General features: G+C 36.3%; 1 protein-coding gene across 5 annotated transcripts in view; it reads right to left on the reverse strand.

Annotated features, from left to right (window-relative positions):
• Positions 1-23,861, reverse strand: part of LOC306844909 (TOX high mobility group box family member 2-like) — a 123,027-nt gene extending 99,166 nt beyond the window's left edge. For 2 of the 5 annotated variants that reach the window (XM_079377343.1, XM_079377342.1), the window contains exon 1: positions 23,178-23,359. In XM_079377343.1, the coding sequence (XP_079233469.1) occupies positions 23,178-23,279 (102 nt within the window). In that variant the 5' untranslated portion in view covers positions 23,280-23,359. Of the gene's footprint in view, positions 1-23,177 lie in introns of all 5 variants that reach the window. The other 3 variants (XM_079377345.1, XM_079377346.1, XM_079377344.1) reach the window with 3 other exon arrangements.
• Positions 23,862-24,769: the final 908 nt, after the last annotated feature.

The raw sequence follows: 24,769 nt of genomic DNA on the forward strand, positions 1-24,769 counted from the left end.
TTGAAGTTAAAAAGGTCTTAATGATGGATTTGTTTCAGCTTTTCTCTTCTCCAGATGTTAACTGATGGACTGGAGTGGTGTGGATTACTGTGATGTTTTTATCAGCTGTTTGGACTCTCATTCTGACGGCACCCATTCACTGCAGAGCATCCATTGCTGAGACACTGATGCAGAGACACATTTCTACAAACCTGATGAAGAAACAAACTCATCCTAATCTAGGATGACCTGAGGATGAGCACATTTCCAGCAAATTTTAATTTTAGGATGAACTATTCTTTAAAAAACTTCCAAAAGTAAAGATCTTTTTGCACAAAGTTGATTTGCAAAATAACTAGAGATGCGAACTGCATGCTACTTGTCATATTAACATGCACCATAATATGATAATGCAGCATACTACAGTAGACATGCATAATGCACACTGCTTCAGATGCTATTTTGGTCAGTATATAGTATGAAGTGTGCACAACTATTAAGTTTCAGACCCAGCTGATGCCTGTACAGGGGGCAGCAGTTGTGCCTTACTAAAAGCTAATCTTAGCAACAGAAAAAGCGAGTGTGTGAAACAGAAAGACAAAGGGCAGAGGTCGACGTTCTATTAAAACTAATTTCACCAGCGTCTGCCCAACACGCTACACTTTCACTGCGGCTCGTAAACGTCTCGCTGCAGACTGGCCTTATTTAGACTGGTTTTACACAAACCTCTCTCCTTCCCGCCAAGGAAAATGGGCTTCAAAATCTGAGATTTTGGTCACAAAGTAGCTCAGTTTGACGAGAAAACATTATTCCAATAATGACTATCCTTAAACACTAAACTCATTTCAGAGGTTATCTTCACTTTCATCGTTCATGGGTATTCATGCATCATCAGAGTTCATGTCTCATCATCATCAGAGATTTTTATTTTAGTCTTTCACAATTTCATAATAATTATACGTAATTATACTAACCGGAAAAGGTGTAGGCAGTAGACTTATTTTACCTTTTTCATAATAACCATCATTTCCATTGCTAGATTTAATCTATTCAAAAAAATATATATATTTTATTTTTACAAAAGTATTTATTTTCATATTATTATAATGTTATATAATAATGTAATAAAAATCATATATATATGAAAAAATGAACTAATCTTTTTTCGAGTCGTTTCGTTCTTCCCGAGTCACATTAAAGATTCGTTCAAGATGAACGAATCGTTCAAGAACAACCCATCACTAGCAACAATGCAAAGCAGCTTCAACAACAACACATCTGACCGCTGAACGTAATCAACGCAGCACATTTTTCAAGTTCTCCTAATCATAAAAAATAAACTGCTCATAAACGTGCCATAATGACACATTTTACTTGAATGCCCTTCCCTGTTTGCCTCCACCAATGAACGCTTTCCATTTCTGCCGATAAAGATGCTCTTAATGAGATGTATGATGATGGGAATCCAGATATTGTTTGTGAATCAAGGTCACAGGAGTAATCTGTGATTTACTGGAGACGTGAGCTCATGATGGACTGTTTGAAGGGTTTGAGCACCAGCTGTTATGCTTCTAATCCCACATTCTCTCTATCTGTTCTCGCGCTCCATCATGACCGCTTTCTTTTTTTACTTTATTGCATTTTGCATGTCCTCATCTCACTCCATCTGTCCATTCTCACATCCACGCCACCGTCTCTCTCTTACACTGCTTTATGAACCCAAACGGTGCAGCCAACCAAACCTGTACGATGAAAGATGTTTAGCAGAATCTTCAGGCTGATCTCATACGTACAATAAAAGCAGACAGAGATATTTTATTAAACAAAAGCATCATAACAGCAGACCACACGACTCATGCTATAATTCAAATCTTCAAAGTCCTCTATGAGCACTGAATGATGAACACTAATAATCTCATTTGATCTCAAATCAGTTCTTAAATCTCATTTTGTCACGAATCTGGTCTGTGGACTTCCGTTTACTCAGCATCAGAGGTCACTCCTCCATCACATTGGCTCTTGCACCTCACTACTGTTGCACTTCACCCACGAACTACAATTCCCATCATCCCTTACACTGACGACACATGTACAGCTGACTGCAATAATCAAGCTCACACCTGAGAATTATCACTCAATCACACACCCTACTTAAACCATGGACTTCCTCTTCCTCTCTGCCGAGTATTGTTCTGCGTATAATACTCTCCTAGTGTTAGCTGCCTTACCGAGCCATTCTGTGTTCGCTAAGTTTAGTTTATAGTCTGGTTTCCTGTTTCCCGCCCTTGTATCGTGGGTTTACCCTTGTCTCACCGTTTCGGACTCGTTTGGATTATTGCTCAGGTTATCGGACTACCCCTCTTCTCAAACCCTCTGGATATTGTTCACCGATCGAGGACCCACACATGCCCTAGGATTACTCTTGTGTCTTGTCCATGCCATACCAGTTTGCTGGTGTTTTGACCCTGTCTGTTATTTGACTATGTTTATTAACTCCGTTACACATTTAATTAATAACTTAATGATACAAATATCAGTACATTTATTTATTATTTTTAGACATACTGTTTAAACAGTAAAATATGATTTTTTTAATGTATATTTTTATACAATTACATCCAATTTTTACATGATTTTAATGGACCTTAAATGTCTTTTTTATGCTTTTAATTTTACATATAATTACACACAATTTTAAATGCTTTTTATTGCAACTTTAATTTATTTCATATATTTAAAATTTTGCATACAATTTAGTTTTTTTGTAACTTAATTTCTTATATATTACTGAAATGTTTAGACAGAACTGCATACAATTTATACATTTTTAATGCAACATAAATGTTATTTAAATTTCTACATACAATTTTATGATTTTTAATGCAACTTAAATTTATCTTGTATATTTACATTTTTAAATAAAATCTTTATATGATTTTAATGCAAATTAAATAGATTTTATGCATTAATTGTTACATATTTTTTTTCTATGATTTGTAATGCAACTTAAAATGTTTTTATGCATTATGCAAACTTTTACATACAATTACATTTTACATTTACAATTACTATAGTGCACAGGTCATATGATGCTTTTTAGCTTTCATCGCACAAGAGCAGCATGAACATCCGTCTAAACGTCTCCTTTTGTGTTCTACAGAAGAGAGAAAGTCACAAGGGTTTGAAAGGACAGTAAATGGTGACAGAACCTTGATTTGTGTGTGTTTGTGGCAGATGAAAGCTCTACCCCACGCATGCCCTCTGGGCTCTGGCACACATCCACCACAGCTTCTTTCTTCGCTTTCTCTCCATCTAAGCTTAAACACACAGCATCCACACAGTGTCATTCTCCGGGTGAAAGACGGCAGCTTTGAGCCACTTTTGATGCCTGATTTACCACGGTATTCCAGAGTGATAGATTTCATATACAAAAACAGAGAAAGCAACATCATAAAACGCCTCATGCACGGCGTCCTATCTGTAAAACAGACACTCGGGACGCTTGTTGAATGCTTTACACAGTGCACTAGTATGGTAACACTAGATGTGTGGAAATCTCATTTGAATCACGGTGTCTATTGTACGCAAACACTGACGGCGTCTGGATGCGATATGTGTTTTGCATGTATTTAAAGTGTTCGACATCATATAACATAGGAAGACTATACTGTTTATACAAGCAAACCATAAGTGCATTCAAATCTCTAACCCAAACCATAACTAGAGAGCAGATCGTTCAATTAAATGCTGTTTCTTTGTAGCGAACACTTTCAGAGTGAAAATCATTTCTACACCAAAACTGTTTCGAAACATGATGGAAGTGACTTTTGCACAGCACTTAAATTTCCTCAAGAAATACAAGAAAGCAGTTGATTCAAAGACTGCAGTTTCGTTTTGCTCGAAAGGTTTTGGTAATCTAGGATTATAATCTGCATAATTTAGCATCTTTTCGGGTGCGTTTTATTCGCCCATCCAGAGTGATTGAGAGTGAATTTGTGCTGAAATGGTTTTGAAGACGCTCGAGCTGATTTGACAGGACAAGTACACAGGAAAGCCATTACCGCGGCTGCTGTGAAGAGAACAGACTCAACGGCTACATTTGCAGATCGTGTTTTTTCTTCGATGATTTCCTCTCACCCGTTCTTCTCATTTTAATTTCACCTCCAGCTGCACGAGACTCTTCATCTCACAGCATTTACAGATTCAGCTCAGTGCCACCATTCTGGACCAACAACGAGGTGAAATTAAATCATATTTAGGAAAGTGAAACACACTGTACGTGCAGAGAACACAAACAATGCTAATATTAGTCCTGCTACATGTGATTATGCATGAACCGCATTACGATCTCATTCACATGCATGCAGTAGATATTTGTATGTGATCATTTTTGTGTTTGTAATATTACCAACAACACCTAAAATATCAACTTTTCTAAGTACGAACAACTTTCAAGACCAAATCTTTCAGTTTCCACCACAGAATTGTAAATGCAACTGATTTATCAGTAAATGATGCAACATTGAGCTTTTGAAGGCAAACATCTGATAGATTAAATCCACATGTGACTTCTAATAAAATTAAAGTCATTCACACTCTGAATTTAATTATCATCAAAGCTCGACAAGTCTGAAATATAAGTGAAACACAGCTGTTGTTATAGTGTATGTGTGTTTCACTCCAAACATGATGAAATCATTATAATCTCATATCAGACCATGTGTTAACTTCATTAAATAAATGTGATGTTAAAATTAATGCTAAAATTATACAAAAAGGTCTCACTTGTTTAATGCATTAGTTAACATAAACTACCAATGACAGATGTGTCATGTTAACTAATGAAACCTTACTGTAAAGTGAATCAAAACGAGTATTCTCATTTTTTTTCAATTTATGAATTATATATTTAATTATACATATAATGCACTGTAAAAAGTGATAAATTGACTTAACTTTAAAAAAAATTGAGGAAACCCCTTGCCTTAAAATTAAGTAAATAATAATTTAAAAAATTAAGTTAAGTGAATTGTCATGTTCACTTAACTTATTTTTTTATTATTATTATTTACTTTAAAAATTTTAAGGCAATGGGTTTCCTCAATTTTTTTAAGTTAAGTCAATTTATCACTTTTTACCGTGTATGAATATATTGTATTAATTTTTCTTTCAATTTGAGTTATTTTATTACATTAAGTTAAACCTTTAAAGTTAAAGTTAAAGTTACATTTGATTTCAGTTAATGTTTATTTTAATTCAAGTCACAAAATGTTTTGTTCTTATGGTTTTAGTTTCAGTTTTAGTTTCCTATAGTAACCCTGGTAAAAAAAAAAAAAGAAAAGTTTTTTCAAAGTTGTAAATAAAACAAAGATTACTGAAGTAACAATAAATGCAATATTCTATCAACAATCTGCAAACATTTGTTGTGAGTTTTCTGCATTTTTAGTTGTTTTTTTTTAGATATACGTCTATATAGTTTTTATTCATTTTTATTTCAGTTTTAGTTTTAGTTTCATCATGTTAAACTAAATTAAACTCAACTAAATGAAGATAAACTAAACTAAATTAAAATGTCAAATGTTGCCTTGGCAACTAGCTGAAATAAAAAGTGTTTTTTATTTTATTATTTATTATTATCATTATTATTATTTTATTTCAAGTAACTAAAAATGTTTTATTTTTATGGTTTTACTTTTAGTCTTTAGTTTAGTTTTAGTTAACTATAATAGTCCTGGTAAAAAATGATTTTTCAAAGATGTAAATAAAAAAACAATACAATATGAATTGCATGTTCAATATTCTAAAAACAATCTGCAAACATTCACGCACCTCCAACGTTTTAAAGGGATCAATATACTGATTTTGCACCGACCAAAAACATGCCATTTCTTACATATGAATACTTATGAATATTAATGAGCTGATGAGTGCATTAATAGCCGGAGCAAATCAATCCTGTCAGACTGGAGGGGGTCACAGGAACAAAGCTTCAGTATCCGACAGCTAGCGTTCAGGAGCCGATCCCACCTCTTAAAATTCCTGAGGTCTATCTGAACACACAGATACGGCCGTCGTCTTCTTGTTTTTAGAACAAGGCCTCTGTTTTTCCCTGACTTGGCTCTTTCCATTCATTTGAGGTACGGGGGGCCTCTGCGTCGCTAAAAAGGGCTTGTGTTTATTTGCACATGTCTGTCATACAATTTTCTCATGTTAAGATGAAGCATTTGCACTAATGCTACGATATAACCCTAGAGAGCTCGCTTTAACAAAATAATCAGCAAATGAAATTATATTTACCCAAGTTGTGCGTTTACAGTCTTGACTGAAACAGATACGACGAAAATACTGATATATAGGCCGCTAGCTTTTATTCATATTTGGATTCAGTTTTTATTATTACACTTTTCATTTTAATTTTTGTTAAAGTTTTAGTAGTTTTGTGTTTTTTTCATTCTAAATTAATTTTCTTTTAATTTTCTTTTATTTCATATTTATTCAATTAATGTTTATTATAACATTTTTTATGATTGTAATTAGTTTCAGCTTTGAGTATTAATTTTTTATTTAGATTTTAGTTTTTTTTTCAGTAAGTTAACCTAAATAAAAAAATTAAAATTAGAAATTTTGCCTAGGTAATTTACTTGATATATATATAAATTAACTTTTATTTCAAATAACATAATTTTTATAGTTTTGATTTTAGTTTTACTTTTAGCTAATTATAATAATGTCCGTGACTCTGGTAAACAATGACTGTGAATAAAAGAAGTCAAATGCAAAATAATAAAATACAACTAACCTAATAATTCTGCAAAGCTAGCAATGCAAAGATCAAGGTTCGATTCCCAGGGAATGCATGAAGTGAAAAAGCTTGCTTTGGATGAAAGCGTCTGCCAAATGCATAAATGTAAATGATCCCTAGTTATGACATAGTTATGCAAATTATCCCTTATTTATCTGAAGTCCAAGACTATGCAATGTAAAAAATAAAATAAATAAATAAAAACACAACCCCGATCATTTTAAATGCAAGCATAACATTGTTCATTCTGACCACAGTGCATTTTGTGCATTGAATTTTTGGCTATAGCAAAAGCATGCAACCAACCATAATTCCCAGTTTTCCTACTCATGTCATGTTAATGACATTTCTGTATACATTTGTAAAATAAACAGTTGTTCTGACTGTCACTTGTAAAATCTGAGACACAAAGCACAACTGCAGTAGGAAACCCTGGTTTAAAGCATCGCTATAAATAAACGTTTTTTGGGGGGGATTTTTTCCGCAAGCTTGCTTCATAGTTTCCAGCAAAACTCTGGCACTGGGGAGGGAGGGAGGGGGGGGGGGGGGTAGAAAGACTACAGTAAGACCCGGTTTACGGTGGCGAACGGCTCGTACCTTTGAAATGTCAAGAGGATGGAGGAGGTGAATCCATCGCTGAACTCATTTAAACACTCGTACCTGGAACGCCGCAGTACAAATATTCAGCTGCGCATTTGCCCTGCAGGTATATATTTACAACATAAACGCTGTGCGTTGTTCTCTTTCTGTGAAATGGAAGTATCAACGATTTCCACATGCAGGCAAAAATATACAAAAACAGGAGCGCCATCTCAATAATCGCTGACTTTCCGCGGCGTCTCACGCCTCCCCCTCCGTTTCCTAATCTCGACCGGCAGCAGGCGAACAAATTAGGACCTTTCAAAAGAAAAGAGTGTGGAAAATAATTAAGAAAATATTTTTTAACAAAGTTGGTCAAAAAACACGTCTGCTTGGTGCAAACGCGTGCGTCGGCTGGCTTTGCTGATTAACCGTCTTTTAAAAACTTAATTATGAAAGCACTCTGCCAAAAGCCGCCTCACGAGGAGGACCCGGTTGAGACCAGCTGTGATGCCATTTTGGCTGGGCGCTTTTAATTTGAAGTTTACCCTCCGCCGTAACCACGTCTGGAAAAACAAAGCGTTTATCGCGTTCTCGGCGCGGGTCAGGGGTTCAGGAAAACGCTGCATTGGGAACTCGCAGGGTTTTTATGCTGCGCTTCCAAATAATTGCAAACATGCTGCACTTACAGTAACTAGCAGCTCTTTGATTGGAACTAACTAGCAGCTCTGTCGTTCTGTATTTGGGTGAGATGTCATCAGGTTAAAGCTCAGATGCAGCAGTGCATGCTAGATCCGCAGTCAGTCTAGAGTCTAGACTACTAAACCATTACAAATCACACTGACTCAGTTTAGCAGTCTTGGGTTTACCAGCCCCGGGCGCTTTGTCCTCAGGCGATGAAACTAGCAGGCGTTCCTTCAACCAAACAGCCCACAGGAGAGAAAATCACAAAGCAGATCTCCAGCATCTCAATCGCTTCTCCAAGACAGAGATAAGATCACATAGAGACTTTGTTTGCTTTCTTTTGCTGCATCTGCTTGTTTTGTTTTTTCTGAGAAATGATTTCTAGATTTTCAGATCTCAACAATGTCTCACTCAGTGCTCAGATCTGCCAAAATGTGTGCAATCAAACTCAACTCGAACTCAACATGAAAGTTTCCTCATGTATTTTAACTCTTACTGCATGACAACTATTTCTCATATATCTTTTTTATTACTTCTCTAATTTCAGGAGAAATATGAGACGGATGTGTGAAATTTAAGTAAGAACTCGATTAAGCTTCACAAAGCAGATCTCGTTAACATCTCTCCTAGCCAGGACTGCGAGTACAAGAGAGCAAACAAAGATTTATTTTGCTTTTGTTTTGAATCTCCTGATATTTTTCCTGAGAAATTAATTTTCTAGTTTCAAATTAATGACATGTTGACTTTGATTGCACACTTGATCTTGGCCAATCTGATCACCATTTGAGACATTTTTGAGACAAATATGTGTAAGAACTCCATTAAAGACCTCAACATCTCAATTGTTTCTCCTAGTCAGAAATGAGATTGCATGGAGAGGAAATGAAGACTTCTCTGGCTAAAGTTTCAGATCTCAGCAATGTCTCAAACCGAGTTCAGATTTGCCAAGATTAATTGTGCAATCAACCTCAACCTGAACTCAAACACTTTGCATCAAGCATTAATTTTAAATCTCTATAATCTTACTAAAGGATAACTATTTTCTCATTTATGCATTTTTATTATTTCTTCTAATTTCAGTAAAAAAGAGCGAGCGCTGAGCAATGAAACACTGCTGTGAGCTCACAAACACATACTTAAACACAACAAATCCAGTTCCTGTTTGTCCCTAATTAAATGTATTCCCTTATTAAATCTTTATAATCCATAACGTCTGCAATTCCAGCGGTGTTTCTCTGGCTCAGGTCTTTCCTAAATGCTTCCTACCTTCCGCGGAATGAGTGAAACGACACCATATTGCTTTTCCAACATGCAGCAGGCTTGATAAAGACAGCCGTCAGTTCCTCTGCCATACTTTCTTTATGGTCTATGTGATTACGAACTGCAACCCACACTCTCTTCCAGTCTGTCACGCAGCCATAGACTGAGAGAGAGAGACGGGCCAGATTCCTGTGTCTTTGTGTCAAAGATTAGGAGCTGGAAGGAGAACTCACTGTTTGCTCTGGGATCGTACATTATCTCAACTACAACAACACAAAACATTCCTCATCGGTGCACGCACTCGCACACGTCCCACATGACCAGCACAGATCAGATTATTAACTTTGACCTAGAATAATTACAAAATAATCACTAATTATTTCATATACGCACTGAAAAATTGGTGTCTCAAACCATTTTCATTGCAACAGGAACTTGTAACACAAGTACTGACAAGTAACACATTACATTAAATGTGACATTTTCACACTTTTAAACACTGTTCAGATCTTAAGACACTTTAGAATTAAGAAACTGTGTTTCATCCACAATTTAATGCATTACAGAGTGAAACAGGGTATTTAACAAAAACTCATAGGACTGGGAAAGTTGTTGAAGAGATTTTGCACATTCTACATAATGACCAAAATAAAACCAGAAACATACATTAAATAAATAGAGTCCATTTTAATTTAATATGCAATTTAGAGGGACGATTCACCCAAACATTCAAATATATACCCAATTCAAATAAAAAAAAAAATCTAACTAAAAATATACAAATATCTCAATAAAAATATATATTTGAATTAAAATAGCAATATGCAGTCATCATAGATAGATCATTATATAAATAAATCATTATAAATATATTATAAATAAATAGAAATATATAATTTATATTTATAAAATAATGCATTCAATTTGTTTTACTTTTGAGAATTTGTGTAAGTGTGTTTATATATATATATATATATATATATATATATATATATATATATATATAGATATATATATATATATATATATACATATATACATATATTAATTTTCACATACACAAATTCTCAAAAGTAAAACACATTGAATGCATTATTTTAATGGAAAATTGAGGTGAAATGAGTTGTGGTTTAGTTTAAGAGATTTTGCGCATTGTATTGAATAGATTCTATATAAATAAAACCAATAACAAGTATTAAATAAATAGAAATAGAATTTAAATTTGTTTAAACCAAAAACAAAAAAAATCTGTCATCATTTACTCCCATGTTCCTAATGTCCTCCAAAATATCTTCTTTTGTGTTAAAACAGACAGAAAGTCATACAGGTTTTGAGTAAATGATGGTGGACTTTTCATTTTGGGGTGAATGAAGCAAGTCTCTATTTGCTCTCAATTGAATCTCGTTGCTTAGCAGGAGAAATAATTAATTAAAAGTCTCAGTTGTGATTTTTAATTCCCGCACTGTTTAAAGGCCTTGAAGCCACTCCAAAGGCTTTCAGCTCTGATTTAGAAATATGAAATGATGAAGAGATGAATTGTTTAGCAGGTTGTTTTAGAGTCAGGCGCGAATGAAGAGCCACTCACAGACGACACGGTCAAAGGTCGAGACAAAAACAGCTCACGTCTTCTGCTAATTTCACGGGAAACCTTCAGGCTCACTCTGCACACTTCTGAGAGTCAAATGCAATGTGTGTTTCGGTGTGCTCTCTGTACACGTGGGTTTGGGACAGTGCAGCTCACGTCTGACCCGGATATTGTGGATGAAGTATGCTTTAGGTGTGCGTTCTCTCAGGGGCCTCGGGCTCGTCCTGCAGCCGTGAGCTCCGGCTCTGTTTGCTCAGGACGTGCCACGGGACCTCAGAGACAACTGCTTGTGTTTGCCCAGCCTCTCTCTCCATACAGCTGCTGCATTCCTGTGCGTCCGCCGTATTTATTTATCTCATGTCCTCCGGTTTAACGTATGGAGTCAACAGTCTTATACGTTCAGTTCTCAGAATCAATATGTTTGGAGCCAAAACTCGCATTACAGAGCATATGCACTCGGATCTGCTCATGTCCACGTCATACTTTACTTATTTCTTTTTGTTGATTTTACTATAGATAGATAGATAGATAGATAGATAGATAGATAGATAGATAGATAGATAGATTTTATAAAGTTTTTATAATTTAATGCAATTTAATGCATTATTGTAATGAAAGGCATAAGGTGAAATGTGAAAAATCTTAAAATAGTCCTAAAAATAGCCTTCATTACACTCATTATATATATATATACACATATATTCCTGTATATTCATTGGTGGGATTCACCAACACAGAGCCATGAGGCTGAAAGTAATACAGGGAGTTATAAAAACACTAACAGGGTGACTATCTGCCTCAAACCCCACAGGGAGATGCTAGTTGGTCACAGCCGAGTTGATTTTGCGAGTTCTGTTACCTGTTAGCTGTTAGCTCAGCTTCAGCTGGTTCAGGTGGGCCGTCGGCTGTCAGACCGCCAGATAATCACAGCCCAAACAATATCAGCAACTTCCAGGCCTTGTCAAAGTTTCCTGCGTTTACAGCTCATAAAACTTCCATGAAATGTGTTTTTGCAGCCTTGTGTCCTGAGCAGTGACCGAGCTGATGAGAGACTGTTTCACTCCTGAAATCTGCTGTATGTTACTCTGCAACACCCTCAAAATCAACACCAATCACTATTAACCTCATATACACATTCCATGTACTGTGAACCATTCATCAGTGCACATTATTCCATGTTTGACCTACATTTTCATGACAAGTTTTCTTTTAAATACAGCTTTAGCAAACTAATATTCAAGTCGGTTTTGGTCAGAATGCACACTTTACAATTCCTGATGAATAATAATCACACTCACCAAAATATTTTCCCCCCTCAGAAATGCAAAACATTCCCTCCCGGCTAATAAAAATAATGTTCCAAGAACGTTTTGCTAACATTCACATTTTCATGTATTAAGAATGTTACATGTTAGTTATGCGACCGTTAGAGAAACATTCCATTGTATCATTTTGAAAATGTTTGAGAATGTTACATTTGAATGTTCTCTCAACGATCAAAAAATTAGAGGAACATACTGTTTTATCATTTTTTAACTGTATAAAACATTAGTTTTTTAATTTTTTCTCTCATTTTTTAAGTATTAAAAATGTTTCTTCTTGGTTAGAGGAATGTTAGAATAACATTCCATTGTATCATTTTGGAAACATTAAGCGAATGTTACATTTGAATGTTCTTTCAATGTTTAAAGCTTTTTCTTGGCTTTGTAAACGTTAGAGAAACATTCAATTTTGAAACCTTTATGAAAACATCAGAATGTTTTTAAAAACTCAAAACGTCCAGTTTTTTAACGTATTGAGAAAAAAAAATTCTTGGTTATGTGAATGTTAGAGGAATGCTACATTTCATCATTTTTTAAAACGCTAACACATTATTTATTTTCATTATTTATTTCGTTTTTTAAAAAAAAATTGAGAATGTTTTATTGTTTAACTATTAAACATAATTCTAAACAAGTTCTGAGAACATACAAATAACATCATAAGGACATTCTGAGAACACTGTTTTCAGGATGTTTCCTCTCTCGTTCCATAAACATTATTTTAAGAATATTTTGACCTAACAATTATGGGAACATTACCTTTTAGCTCAGCTACGCTATTAAAACGCGTTATGAATGGCTTTTCGAGGCAGTTTTGACTTGAACCTCCTCACCCTGACTCTACAATTCACAATAAACGTTTTCAGAGATTTCACATTATTATTTTTTCTTATAACCACCACAATTCACATTTATTGGACCCTCATTATCATTGCTGCAATAATCCTGCAGATTTAGAAGTGCTTTGTGCTTTCATAACTCATTTCCAGCAGCGCCTTGCAAGCCGGACGAAGTGCTTTCAGGAAGATGAGCTCGAATGCTTTCACTAAAACTTTTTTCTTTTTTTTGTGGGTCTGCGTAGAAAGCTACAGTTGAGCGAGGTGACAGGTCCACAATGAAGCTGAGTCCGCTAAAAATAATCACTGAGTGCTTTCATTGTATTTATGTAACACTTCCTTTAAAAACCCCCACAGCAGGACGGCAGAACACCTCCAAAGAAACAACACTAGTCATTGAGAAATGCTTGAGCTCCAGACCAAAAATAGGCTTTTTATGGGCTGATGTCAAAATGCACTCGACTTACTTTCTTATTATGAATTCCCGGTCGAAATGTGAATGATTTATCAGAGCAAAGTCTTCAAAATGACTTTCCTTTTCAGCCAACGATCTTATTTATCAGCCATTTGCAATTTACAGACACTTTTCACCATGCAATCAAGTCATAAAGGATCAAATCAATATATATGATGCATTTTCATGATCTTTTGATTAAAGTCACGTTTGCTGACATAAAGAAAGCACAATCAGCCTGATCTGCCCTAAACCAGCGTCTGATGTCAATAACATCCGGGTGAGGTTCATGCAAGAAGAATACTGTTTGCATCTTACAAAATATATACATCTGAGCATAATAAATGCATCATTCAGGTCCCAAAATCTTACAAGCAAATCCTCAGATGTCATATTTTGAACCTGATGAAATCGTCTGCACTCACATGTGCATCAGGGGTTAAAACACTTCCTGACCAACAAGAGACAAACTGAAAACCACACACACGTGGGTGACAAAGAAACTGCGCGAACTCTGCGATGCCATCCTGTTTGGTTTAGGTTCAGCTGCCACAAAGATATTTCCTATTTCAAACTTACACAAGCAGCCATTTTATGACGAGATATAAAACAATCGCTCAGCCTGCTGGGAAATGAGAGGTGAATGTTTTCATTTAATGCATTTAGATGCACATGCAACACCAGCATTTCTGTATAAATATGAATCTCACGTAAGAGTTAAACAGCTACGCTCTTGTTCGCCTGTTCTGAAAACCATCCATCAACAATTCCCTGGCTTTGAGTTCTGAACTACGCCGAGTGCACTATAACAATAAACTTCTGTCTTTCAAAGTGGCGATCAGAGTGCAGCAACATCTGGTGGCGGGACTCATTTTTGGGTCTCCAAACCGCTGACTGACAATTATGGTCGGCCGAGAAATAATGCTTCCAAGAAAAATCTCCAGTCCATTTTTTTTCCATGCATTATGGACCACCTTAAAAACGGTGCATGCACCCATCCCGTTCACGCAGTCGGAACAAGATGCTATTTGCGTACATGCATTTGGGGGTGCAGCTACTGCGAGCCCACCACATCCTGAAGGGGGGCCCGGACCCGTGCGCCACAGCCTACCGCCGTTCTGTAAGGCGCTGATGGGTAGGAAACATTGCCCCACATCAAGCACTGACAGCTCCTGATCAAAGTGCCCTGCAGCCCCGCGGGGGGATCTGAATTAATGTCTTCGCCTTTTTCCAGTTCAGTTTTTCTGTATTTTTCATCAGTTCATTTTGAGGTCACATTGCAACCGTTCTCTGCAGTCAATTCTAATGCAGATTAATTGATTTTTTTCTTAGCAAAATTGTAATTTTTAATTCAATGTGTTGCATGCCATCTCTTTGTAATTATTTGTGAAATTTACTAGCAATTTTTGATTGTTTCTACACCAAATGTGCACAACACCAATTTGAATTGCATGCAGTTTTAATGGTTAATTGGTTAAGTCAAGTCAACTTTATTTATATAGCGCTTTTAAGAATACAGATTGTGTCAAAGCAGCTTTACAGTATCAAACAGGAAAACAGAGTGCCAATAGTGTGTCAATAATGCAATGTTATATGACTTTTATTAGAATTATTGTATTAAAAACTTCTGCGGGGTAGAAAAACAACAGAATTGGTGATGCCAGCTTAAAGGAAAAGGAAAGTTATTGCATTTCGATGAAAGATTATAAAGGCATTTTTCTACTTTATAATAATGTGTTGTGATGTATCACATTAGAATTGAAATCAGTTCAAATGATACATTTCTTTGGCAACACTTTACAGTAAGGTCTTGTTTGTTTGCATTAGTTAATGCATTAGTTAAGTTAGTTAATGCTCAACTAACTCTGAGCAACATATTTTTTAAAATATTGATTAATCTTTGTTAATGTCCTTATTTTTCATTGTTTGTTTATATTAACTCACAGTGCATTATCAAATGTTAACAGATACAACTTTTGAATTAAAAAATTAAACACTACATGCTGAAATGAACATTAACTAGTATTGTTCATTTTAGTTAATTAACTAATATAGCTAACTAATGTTAACCAATGAAATCTTAATGTAAAGTGGTTCCCAATGCACACTGTTCTAAATAAGAGAAAGCATCTTTTAGCCCTTATGCATCATGCATGTAATTTAATTATATTATTTATTTGATTTTACAAGAAATACTTCAACCATTTAGCTAAATGCAAATGCTCACTTGGTTTTCTCTTTAACAATTTGGTCCCGAGAAAAAAAAGTGTGCAATTAATTTACATTGACATGCAAGTCTCAATAAAGGTACAAATAATGTAACGCCTACACAACCTTCTACCAATGACTTGCAATTGAAACAAAACAAATTTAAAATCAACATGAAAATGTTGTTCTCAACACATTTCTTAGTGAAACTAAATATTCAATGAGAAAAAAAAGTAGTACAAACTACAAGACTTGGCCTAGTTTTATCCACTGGAAACTGATTGGATGGTGAAAAATGGCTGAATCGTATCAGAAGTGGTTGACGTCAACTGAAATGGAAAGTCGTTTAAGAGGCAAAGCAAGTTATTGCATTTTGATGAAAGAATATAAAGGCAGTTTTTCTCCTTTATAATAAAGTGCAGTGATAAATCATCCACAATAGCATCAGGAACATGCATTAAAAAAGTAAATATTGTAAATTTTGACTTCTCAAACCACAGCAGCAGAAAAATCCTGAGACAAACTCCTCGTCACCTGAAGGGATGATCACACATTTCCAGATTCCCATCATCCAGCAGGTACTAAACTCTGCCTCTTTAACGCTGGCCGGATCAGCAAGTGTCCCAGAAGTCTGTGCAGCTCTCTTTCCCCCGCGGACAGGCATCGTTATTATTTACCGGCTGCATTACTGAATCAGTTGCTATTCACCATGCAGCCAGCAGCCATTCAGCGCGTCAAACCTCCAGCGCGTTTGCTCGTTCTCTCTCTCTCTCTCTCTGCCAAGGCCAATTAGTGCGCCACTGCGCTGCACCCCCACAGCTACTGACAGCGCTTCACAAAACGCCAGCTACATTTACTGCATTACTGCCTGAGACTGGGACTGGGCTGCAGACCCTTTTCTGCAGCCCAGGAAGTCGTGGCCTAATGGTTAGAGAGTCGGACTCGTAATCGAAAGGTTGCGGGTTCGAGTCCCCGGCCGGCAGGGATTGTAGGTGGGGGGAGTGAATGTACAGCGCTCTCTCCACCCTCAATACCACGACTGAGGTGCCCTTGAGCAAGGCACCGAACCCCCAACTGCTCCCCGGGCGCCGCAGCATGGCTGCCCACTGCTCCGGGTGTGTGTTCACGGTGTGTGTGTGTGTGTGTGTGTGTGTGCATTTGTTCACTACTCACTGCTGTGTGTGTGCACTTGGATGGGTTAAACGCAGAGCACCAATTTCGAGTATGGGTCACCATACTTGACAATACGTCACGACTTTACTTTACTTTACTTTATACAGGATACAGGACAGAAAGATGCTAAGTCATTTTTGCAGAGTGGTCACCCAAAATGTTCAGCTGTTTTAGTCTGAGCTAAAGCAAATTTGTAATAGTCATTAATATCCCAGAATGTAAAAATCACTATGCAAGTTAGGAGTAGTAGAACAATATGGGGTTTTCAAAGATTCAGATACCAATATCTTAGACAGCACTATAGCAATATATAACTAAGATAAGTATAAATATATTTAGATTGATTTATTTTTGTCATTTTGCATTACATTGTCATTTTTTACATTATATATATATATATATATATATATATATATATATATATATATATACAATTAAATTAGAAATAATTAGTATATATTTACATTTATTGATTTATGTAATTTCATCTCATTTTATATACAGTATAAAAATAGATATATACACACACACACAAATTATGTGAAAAAAATAAAAAAACAATGACATAAATGATACAAAATGTGCAAAAATGCAATGCAAACTAATTTTCATTGTATCTACAGAGTGCACATTCTATGGGTCTCTCTTAGATCTCTGTATTTCACACAGGTATTGGAGTTTTGTAACACAGTTTTGTGGTTCTGACTCATAAAGCAAAGCATTGAATAGTTCTGAAAAGGTCTCGCTCACCACAGAGTGCACAGCATTTTCAGACCGCACATCAGCAATACAGGTGCAGAGTAGAGCCGTGAAGCGCCTCATTGTGAATGTTTCTACATTTCACAACACAAGTGTGATTTACTCTCTTCAATAGAACTTCTACAACATCAAATTTGGAATAATTGCAAAGGCACATGAAGATTTAACAATGAATATTTTTTTGTATAAACGCCTTGACCTATTCATGCAGGTGTGTTCAAAAGTCTGACAAGCACTAGAAATACTTCTAATTTGCTTTGTTTTCTAATTGAATACACCATTTCTCATCACAAAGGATTTTAACTGCAGAGTAATTAGAGTTAAAGGCTAAATTTTGAAAAAAAAAAGCATGTCTTAGTAATAAAATCTCATATTTTCAATGTGCTGACAGACTTTTGGACCTCACTGTACCAATGCATGCTGTGCTATTCATAACACTTTTGACATTACACACACAAATTAGCTACAAACAAAACTGATGGATGAAAATAACAAATGAACAATGGCTCACAGGCAGGTTTATGATGTTGTGGCAGCACCGTTAGACAAATCGCGCTGCTCTGCCATACAAATGAACGGCTCAGCGCAGCTTCTGTTAGGCCTCGACCGCCTCTTTCCACCTAATTAACTTCCCCGTGTTCAGAACGCAGCTCCGCCGGCCTGACGACTCATTTTATCTCACATCTCCATTACAGAGTCGAGGAAAGAGGAGAACTGTCATATACAGGAAAAGGTAATTAACGGCGGCATTTGATTTATGCAAACTGATCGTTTTCACTTGTTGTTTTCTCTGGTCTTAATGTGAACAAGATTGAATGATTTGAGATAACATGTAGGTTCATAAGTAAACATTCATATTTACATATATGCAATCCCTTGCTGAAACCAATTCAGCATGTATGTTTGAATTACAACGCGGACAGAAATCCTAAAATACACGTTGATTCAACATGCAGAACCAGATGCAAACCTGAGGAGTTTTTCCATGCAATCACACGGATTTAAAGCACATCTACATACGCTGCATGTCTCCATATGAAATACGTGCACACTTGTAAAAGGTCTCATTTATGAGCACAGCATGCACAAAAATAAGAGCCACAATTTTCTTCTTGGAAAAAAAATCTCTCATTTCCCCTGCATATACTGCACTGATGCATTTTGGTTAAAGTATTATTTAAGATTAAGACAGTTGCGCTCATAGATGCACCGCTCTGCACCCATTTCCAGTAATTGCTAGGCCTACGAGTTATTTTTAGATGGTTTAACCAGCGAAGAACAAGCTCAAAGAGTTAGACAGAGAGAGACAGACTCTTTGAACAAGCTAAATAATAAGGTAAGGCCTCAGAGTTGCTTCAAATGAATCAAGGTTTTCTGCCGACACACAACTGGTAATGTGCCACCGCCACCCACTTACAGGGATCTGATTCAGGAGCGATAAAGTTTTTTGGCTGCCGCTTAACGTCTGAGGTGCCTTTTCTTTTGATAGCTGACACTTGGATGTACAATAAAATTGAAAATCAAACTTCTATGAAACTCACGGTCGCATTACGATTACAATGTCCAAACCTGCTTTACTAATCTTCTTTGCTTTGTTGTCAAACATGAAATGACATTTGCATCCCATTTTACTTCTATAATCTGACATATGTCCAATGCAACAAGGTGTTTGATGAGAAAATGTAGGATAAGATGGAATAATTGGATCCACGATGGATTGCATTCTCATGAAAGAATAATGAAGGTAAACTTTTTATTTTGAATAACACACACTGATGAATCATTCTCGATAAATCCAGAATCGTGCATTAAGAAAGTACGGTAAATAGGGTTGATTTTGATTTCATGCTGATTATCACAAAAGTCAATGTATTGAAAATCAAACTCTTGACATAGTAACACAAGTGAGTGCTATGAATATACTTGATGATCTACGAGTCAGAAGTAGTTGGCTTGTCTCTAACACTCATATGAGTCACGGCTAACTGTGGTCTGCCTATCTCTGTCTGCATTAATACAGTAACGCCGGTGAAGAGGTGGAAGTGGACCATCTTCTCTTAACCTATCCAACTTCAATTCTAAACGCAGAGAATGAGCCCCGGGCGATGCACAAGTCATAATGCATTCGACAAATATTCTCTAGGTGAAACATGCATTTATGAAGAGATGGCCTTTCGAGCAGGAATTCACAGAGCGTATGCTTAACAAACAATACACCCACTCATGAAAACGAGAGATAGAAAGTCAGCATACTCAAAGTGAGAATGAGTCACAGCTCAACTGAAACTTCAGCATGAAGACACCAGAAAATAATGTCCGACCCAAAATCTTGTACAGACTCTTAAAACTAGGTTTTGCATTATTGGACCAATGGGCGCTTGAGTAAATACTAACATAGCAGTTACCAGCGCTGTGGAGGGCGTGTTTGCATTGGAAGTATGGATCTGGCAGGTTTGTTGCAGGGCAAATGATGACACTGGTTAATAAATGATCGATTGCCTGGTTGTTATAGCTGTAAAGTTGCTTCCCTATTCTGAGGTGTAACTGCCTGCAAACTGTATGCATACATAAAGACAGGATATGAACAAAATCAACAGATATAAACTTTAAAGGCTCATTTTCAGTCTTATATTGAGGTCACATTAAGGAAAATTCATGAGCAAAGAATGTAATTTCTTTATTGTCAGTAGTGAAGAAAGAAGTCACATTTACATCAAGCAGATTTCTGTTGGTCAATGCATTGAACTTGTTGCAAAATTTCCGTGGAAGAATCATTCACGCTCGGAAAATTCCCAATTGCGTGGATTCCTATTGAAATGACTGGATTTCACCCGCAAAAATGCGCCGAATAATGTAAATGTGACCGCACATTTACACACAAAATATATATTCTCAAAATACACTCTTCTATCAACACAAGTGCAATTTGGTGCATTGTTAAGTAAATATGATGTGTTTACTGCTAGCTAGCTGAATAACAACATTCTTGAAGTGAAATCTATCGCCCCCTTCTGTACATCAGAGCAATGCAACATTTATTTTGCAAACTGAAACGCAGCATATCAACATAGTGGCCACCATTAAAAAAAAAAAAAAACATTATTTTTATTCATTTTTTTGGATGTACAACTGGAAAAAGTAGAAATAAAATACTAATTGCACCTTTAATGACCATAATTCAAAGTATATCATTATACGAAATGCTGCTAACCTAACAATAAAAGATTTTAGTGCACTTAAACTTAAATCCAGACTCCTCCAATTGGATTGCATTCTAAAATAATAACTGCAAACTATTATTTTGGTTATTAATTTGTAAATCCAGCATATATTCATTGCTGAAACTCAAAAATGTGAGATTCTCTTGTTTTGGTTTCCCACACAGTAGGTGCATTGTTCCACCATTTACTTCACATAAAAGTATGAAAAAGCTCATGCATGGCTCAGGAATGCAGCATGTAGCATGTTTGTGTGTTAGCGACAGGAAACGATAGTCACTTATCATGGATGGCCTAGTTTTTCAGAACTATTTCCGGTTCATGTGGCACCACTGTAAACCACTTCATGCAAACACTAAAACGTTACATATTAATGCGAGACCTCTATACATGACCTTCATTTGGGGCCTCTCAAGAATGCTGGAGAATATTGCATTATTAAAGCTGGGGCACATAAAGAGGGCCATTGTGGTGGGGAGAGCAGGCTGTTCCCCTAAAATTTTGTTTCATAATGTCCACTTGCACGGGATCGTTTTTCAACGTATGGAGTTGGCTTAGATTACTCTGCTCTCCATTCGCCGGCTGATCTTTTCCATATGCTGAGAGCCACAAGCTTAACTCTGTGACACTCTACTATAAACACCCATCAGCAAATTATGACTTACTCTCTGTCAGGATGACTGAATTTTAAGCTCTATCACAGGCTGTCTTTAAAAAATAAAAAAAAAATAAAAAAACTTGTAATGCAAGGGTTATTAAATAATGCACTTACTCTTAAAGCTAAAAGCCAAATGTTTCGAGCCAATGTAATTCATACATCAATTTATATATAGCCTATATATACATTATATATAACATGAATGTAACTCATTGAGTTCAATGAAAAAAACTACTTTGCAGTAATAAGTAATACACAATTAACGAAAAAAATTGTCTTGGTAAAACGAAAAGACGTTACATGTGCACGAAGCTCAAAAACTGATTGGTTCTTGTATAATAATGTGCAAATTCACATTTTGTCTGTTAATTAGAAAAAGTAGATATACTCATATGTTGTCATTGGTGGCATTTAACTACTGTTCAAGCCTCACGAACACAACACGGAACACGGAAAATATTATCACTCGATTAACGCTTTAACTCCGAATCCACGGAAGCAAGATGCGAATTTGACAGTTCAGTGTTACCTATGACAAAATCTAAACAGCACACTTTTATAGGAACTTGCAACACAACACAAGTTAACAAAACCGAAAAATAACAGCATGAACTACAATCGAATTCTAACAGCCTATCGAATTATGCACAAACTATTAAAACTCAAAAAGCAATTCCGGCTCAAATTTGATTTGAATTACTCTTAATTCACGCCATCGCTGGTGAACTTAGGCTATGGTCCGCAGAGAGATGAGGATGTAAAGTGAATATCTTTAACTGCTTGTTAAAGTCTTATAGCTAGCCTCTACTGAAGCCGAGTCCTAATGCAGATATTATTTCCACTCAGCACTGTACAGTATCTTACACATCTTGACCCGTTAGCAGTCACAATGCACGCATTATTATGTTTAAAATAAGTTATTTATTAATATTGCTGAAATGCACTATCCACTGTTTTGGGTCTAGAACTGTCTTGTTTCATTTCAATCAAAACCAGAAACAAATGCACATCATCGTAGAAATCCTGCCAGAGATATTAGCCGAGTTCCCGTGATAGATAAATAAATAACGCGCCTAAGAACTAATTAATTGTTCGCTTCTTCTAACACGTGGACTTGCAACTACGTCACAGAGGGATGCAGTTCTATCAACAAAGCAATTATGAAGCTAATTCGCATCCAGACAGAAAGAAAAGAGCACTCCGTGTCTCCATTAATTCATGTTCAGTGAGAGGTGCTGGAGGGGAGCTCTCCATCTTCCCTCGGGAAACAAGTCTTTAGCGGACTTTAGTTTACTCAGCCTAATGCTTTTCAGGTGCAATGCCAAATTTAACGTACAGCCCGGTTTTGGACGAATATACCAGCAGATGCTGTGATGCAAGTGCAAGTGCACAATTCCCGAGATAGCGAACTAAGTTTGGGACTGTTTTCCACCTTGTCCGGAGATGCACGCGCGTCCGAGGTTTCGCATCACCCACCAATGCGCACTCAAAACTAACACATTCACCATGCGCAGCCTACACTAAATGAACATGATGTTCATTCTGCAACAGATGAAACTGCCCTGAAGTGAATGAAGCAGGTTATTTCCCATCTGGGAAAGAGAAACTGAACTGGTTCGTAAAGAAGAAGGAGAAGCCAACGCATGGTGGGGTAAATTACCTTGTTGCAGTGGTAATAGTCCAGAGAGGAGAGGCTTGTGTCGGTGGGTAATGTACAGGAGCCCACGCTTGAAGGAGGTGCTGGGTAAAATCTCACATCCATCGCCCGCTCCGCTAGACTGAAGGCATGGAGAGCAGATCGCGCTTCTGTGTTCTCTCTCTCTCTCTCTCTCTCTCTCTCTCTCTATTGTTAACCCAAACAAAAAGCAACAGAACGACTGAAAGAGAAAGGGGTTGAGCCTCTTTTCTTGCTCTCCTCACATCCGTTCACTGGATTTGTTGTTCCATATGAAAACGCGCGCGGTGATGCTCGGTGGATATTTCGCGATTATTTATGCCCTTAAAATGCACTTTAACGCAAAACAATCTGAAAAGCCCACACCTGTTAATATATTAAATATAAGTGAAAATTATGTATTTTTAAAGTAGTTTTTAATATAAGTAAAACGTTAGAATGTTTTCTTTTTAACAAAATACTTCTACAGTAATATGCTATTAAAATTGTTTTTAATAAACAAAAATGTAGCCAAAAAAAATACAATATATACAGTACCCAAAAGGCATCTAAAACATTGTCATTGTATATTTCACAGTAAATTTGCAATACGAAACAGTATATAGCCTAACTTTGAGAGATACAGAAACACAGAAATCTCCTGCTCTCTCTCTCTCTCTCTCTCTGTCTGTGTGTGTGTGTGTGTGTGTGTGTGTGTGTGTGGTTCACTCACACCGACTCCTCCATGTGAAATGTCAGGCGACCTCTGCCGATGGGAGAGGGAAGGAAAAGAAGGAGAGATGAATGAGAAAGATTTGAGATGGGACAAAATGTTGAATTGATGACTGTTTCACAAACAACGGCCTCAAAAACTATTTGGACACTTAAAGCTGCAAAGAAAATATATATAGCCTATATGAGACATGGGCTGTATCACTCAAATAGATGTTCTGAGAGATGAGTCTTACATTTGTAAACACCTATAAAGAAACATGAAGCCACTCAGAAAATCAGATAATCATAAATTCTCTTTGTCTGTCAATCATTTTGCACATGTAGATAACTACACTGTTTAAGTGCACTTAAAGCTTCACAAATATAAAATATGCAGAATATCTATCTATCTATCTATCTATCTATCTATCTATCTATCTATCTATCTATCTATCTATCTATCTATCTATCTATCTATCTATCTATCTATCTATCTATATCTGTCTGTCTGTCTGTCTGTCTGTCTGCAATAATACTGTACAATTATAGCACTATTTAAGTGATGTTGCATCTGTAAGCTTTTGCTTATTCGTGCTTCTACACCAACTAATTTCTCAGATTTTTCACTATGCATTTGTGTCCACAGTTTAGCCTAACAGAAGACATGCCATTTGTAAGAGAATTAAACAGCGAATAGGAGAGAGCTAGATGGAGCACAATGTAGAGAATGCCACTTTCCTGCTAAGCCTTTTAAGAGGCAAACCAATATAATGTTAAACATTCCTGATGAACAGACCACTAACTCAGCTGCAAAAGCTCGTATTCTCTGTGCACAAGTTGTGGATTTTACATCTATAACGTGCACAACTGCATATAGCATGAGT

Source organism: Barbus barbus (genome assembly GCF_936440315.1).
Source record: "Barbus barbus genome assembly, chromosome: 25".
Classification (NCBI taxonomy): domain Eukaryota; kingdom Metazoa; phylum Chordata; class Actinopteri; order Cypriniformes; family Cyprinidae; genus Barbus; species Barbus barbus.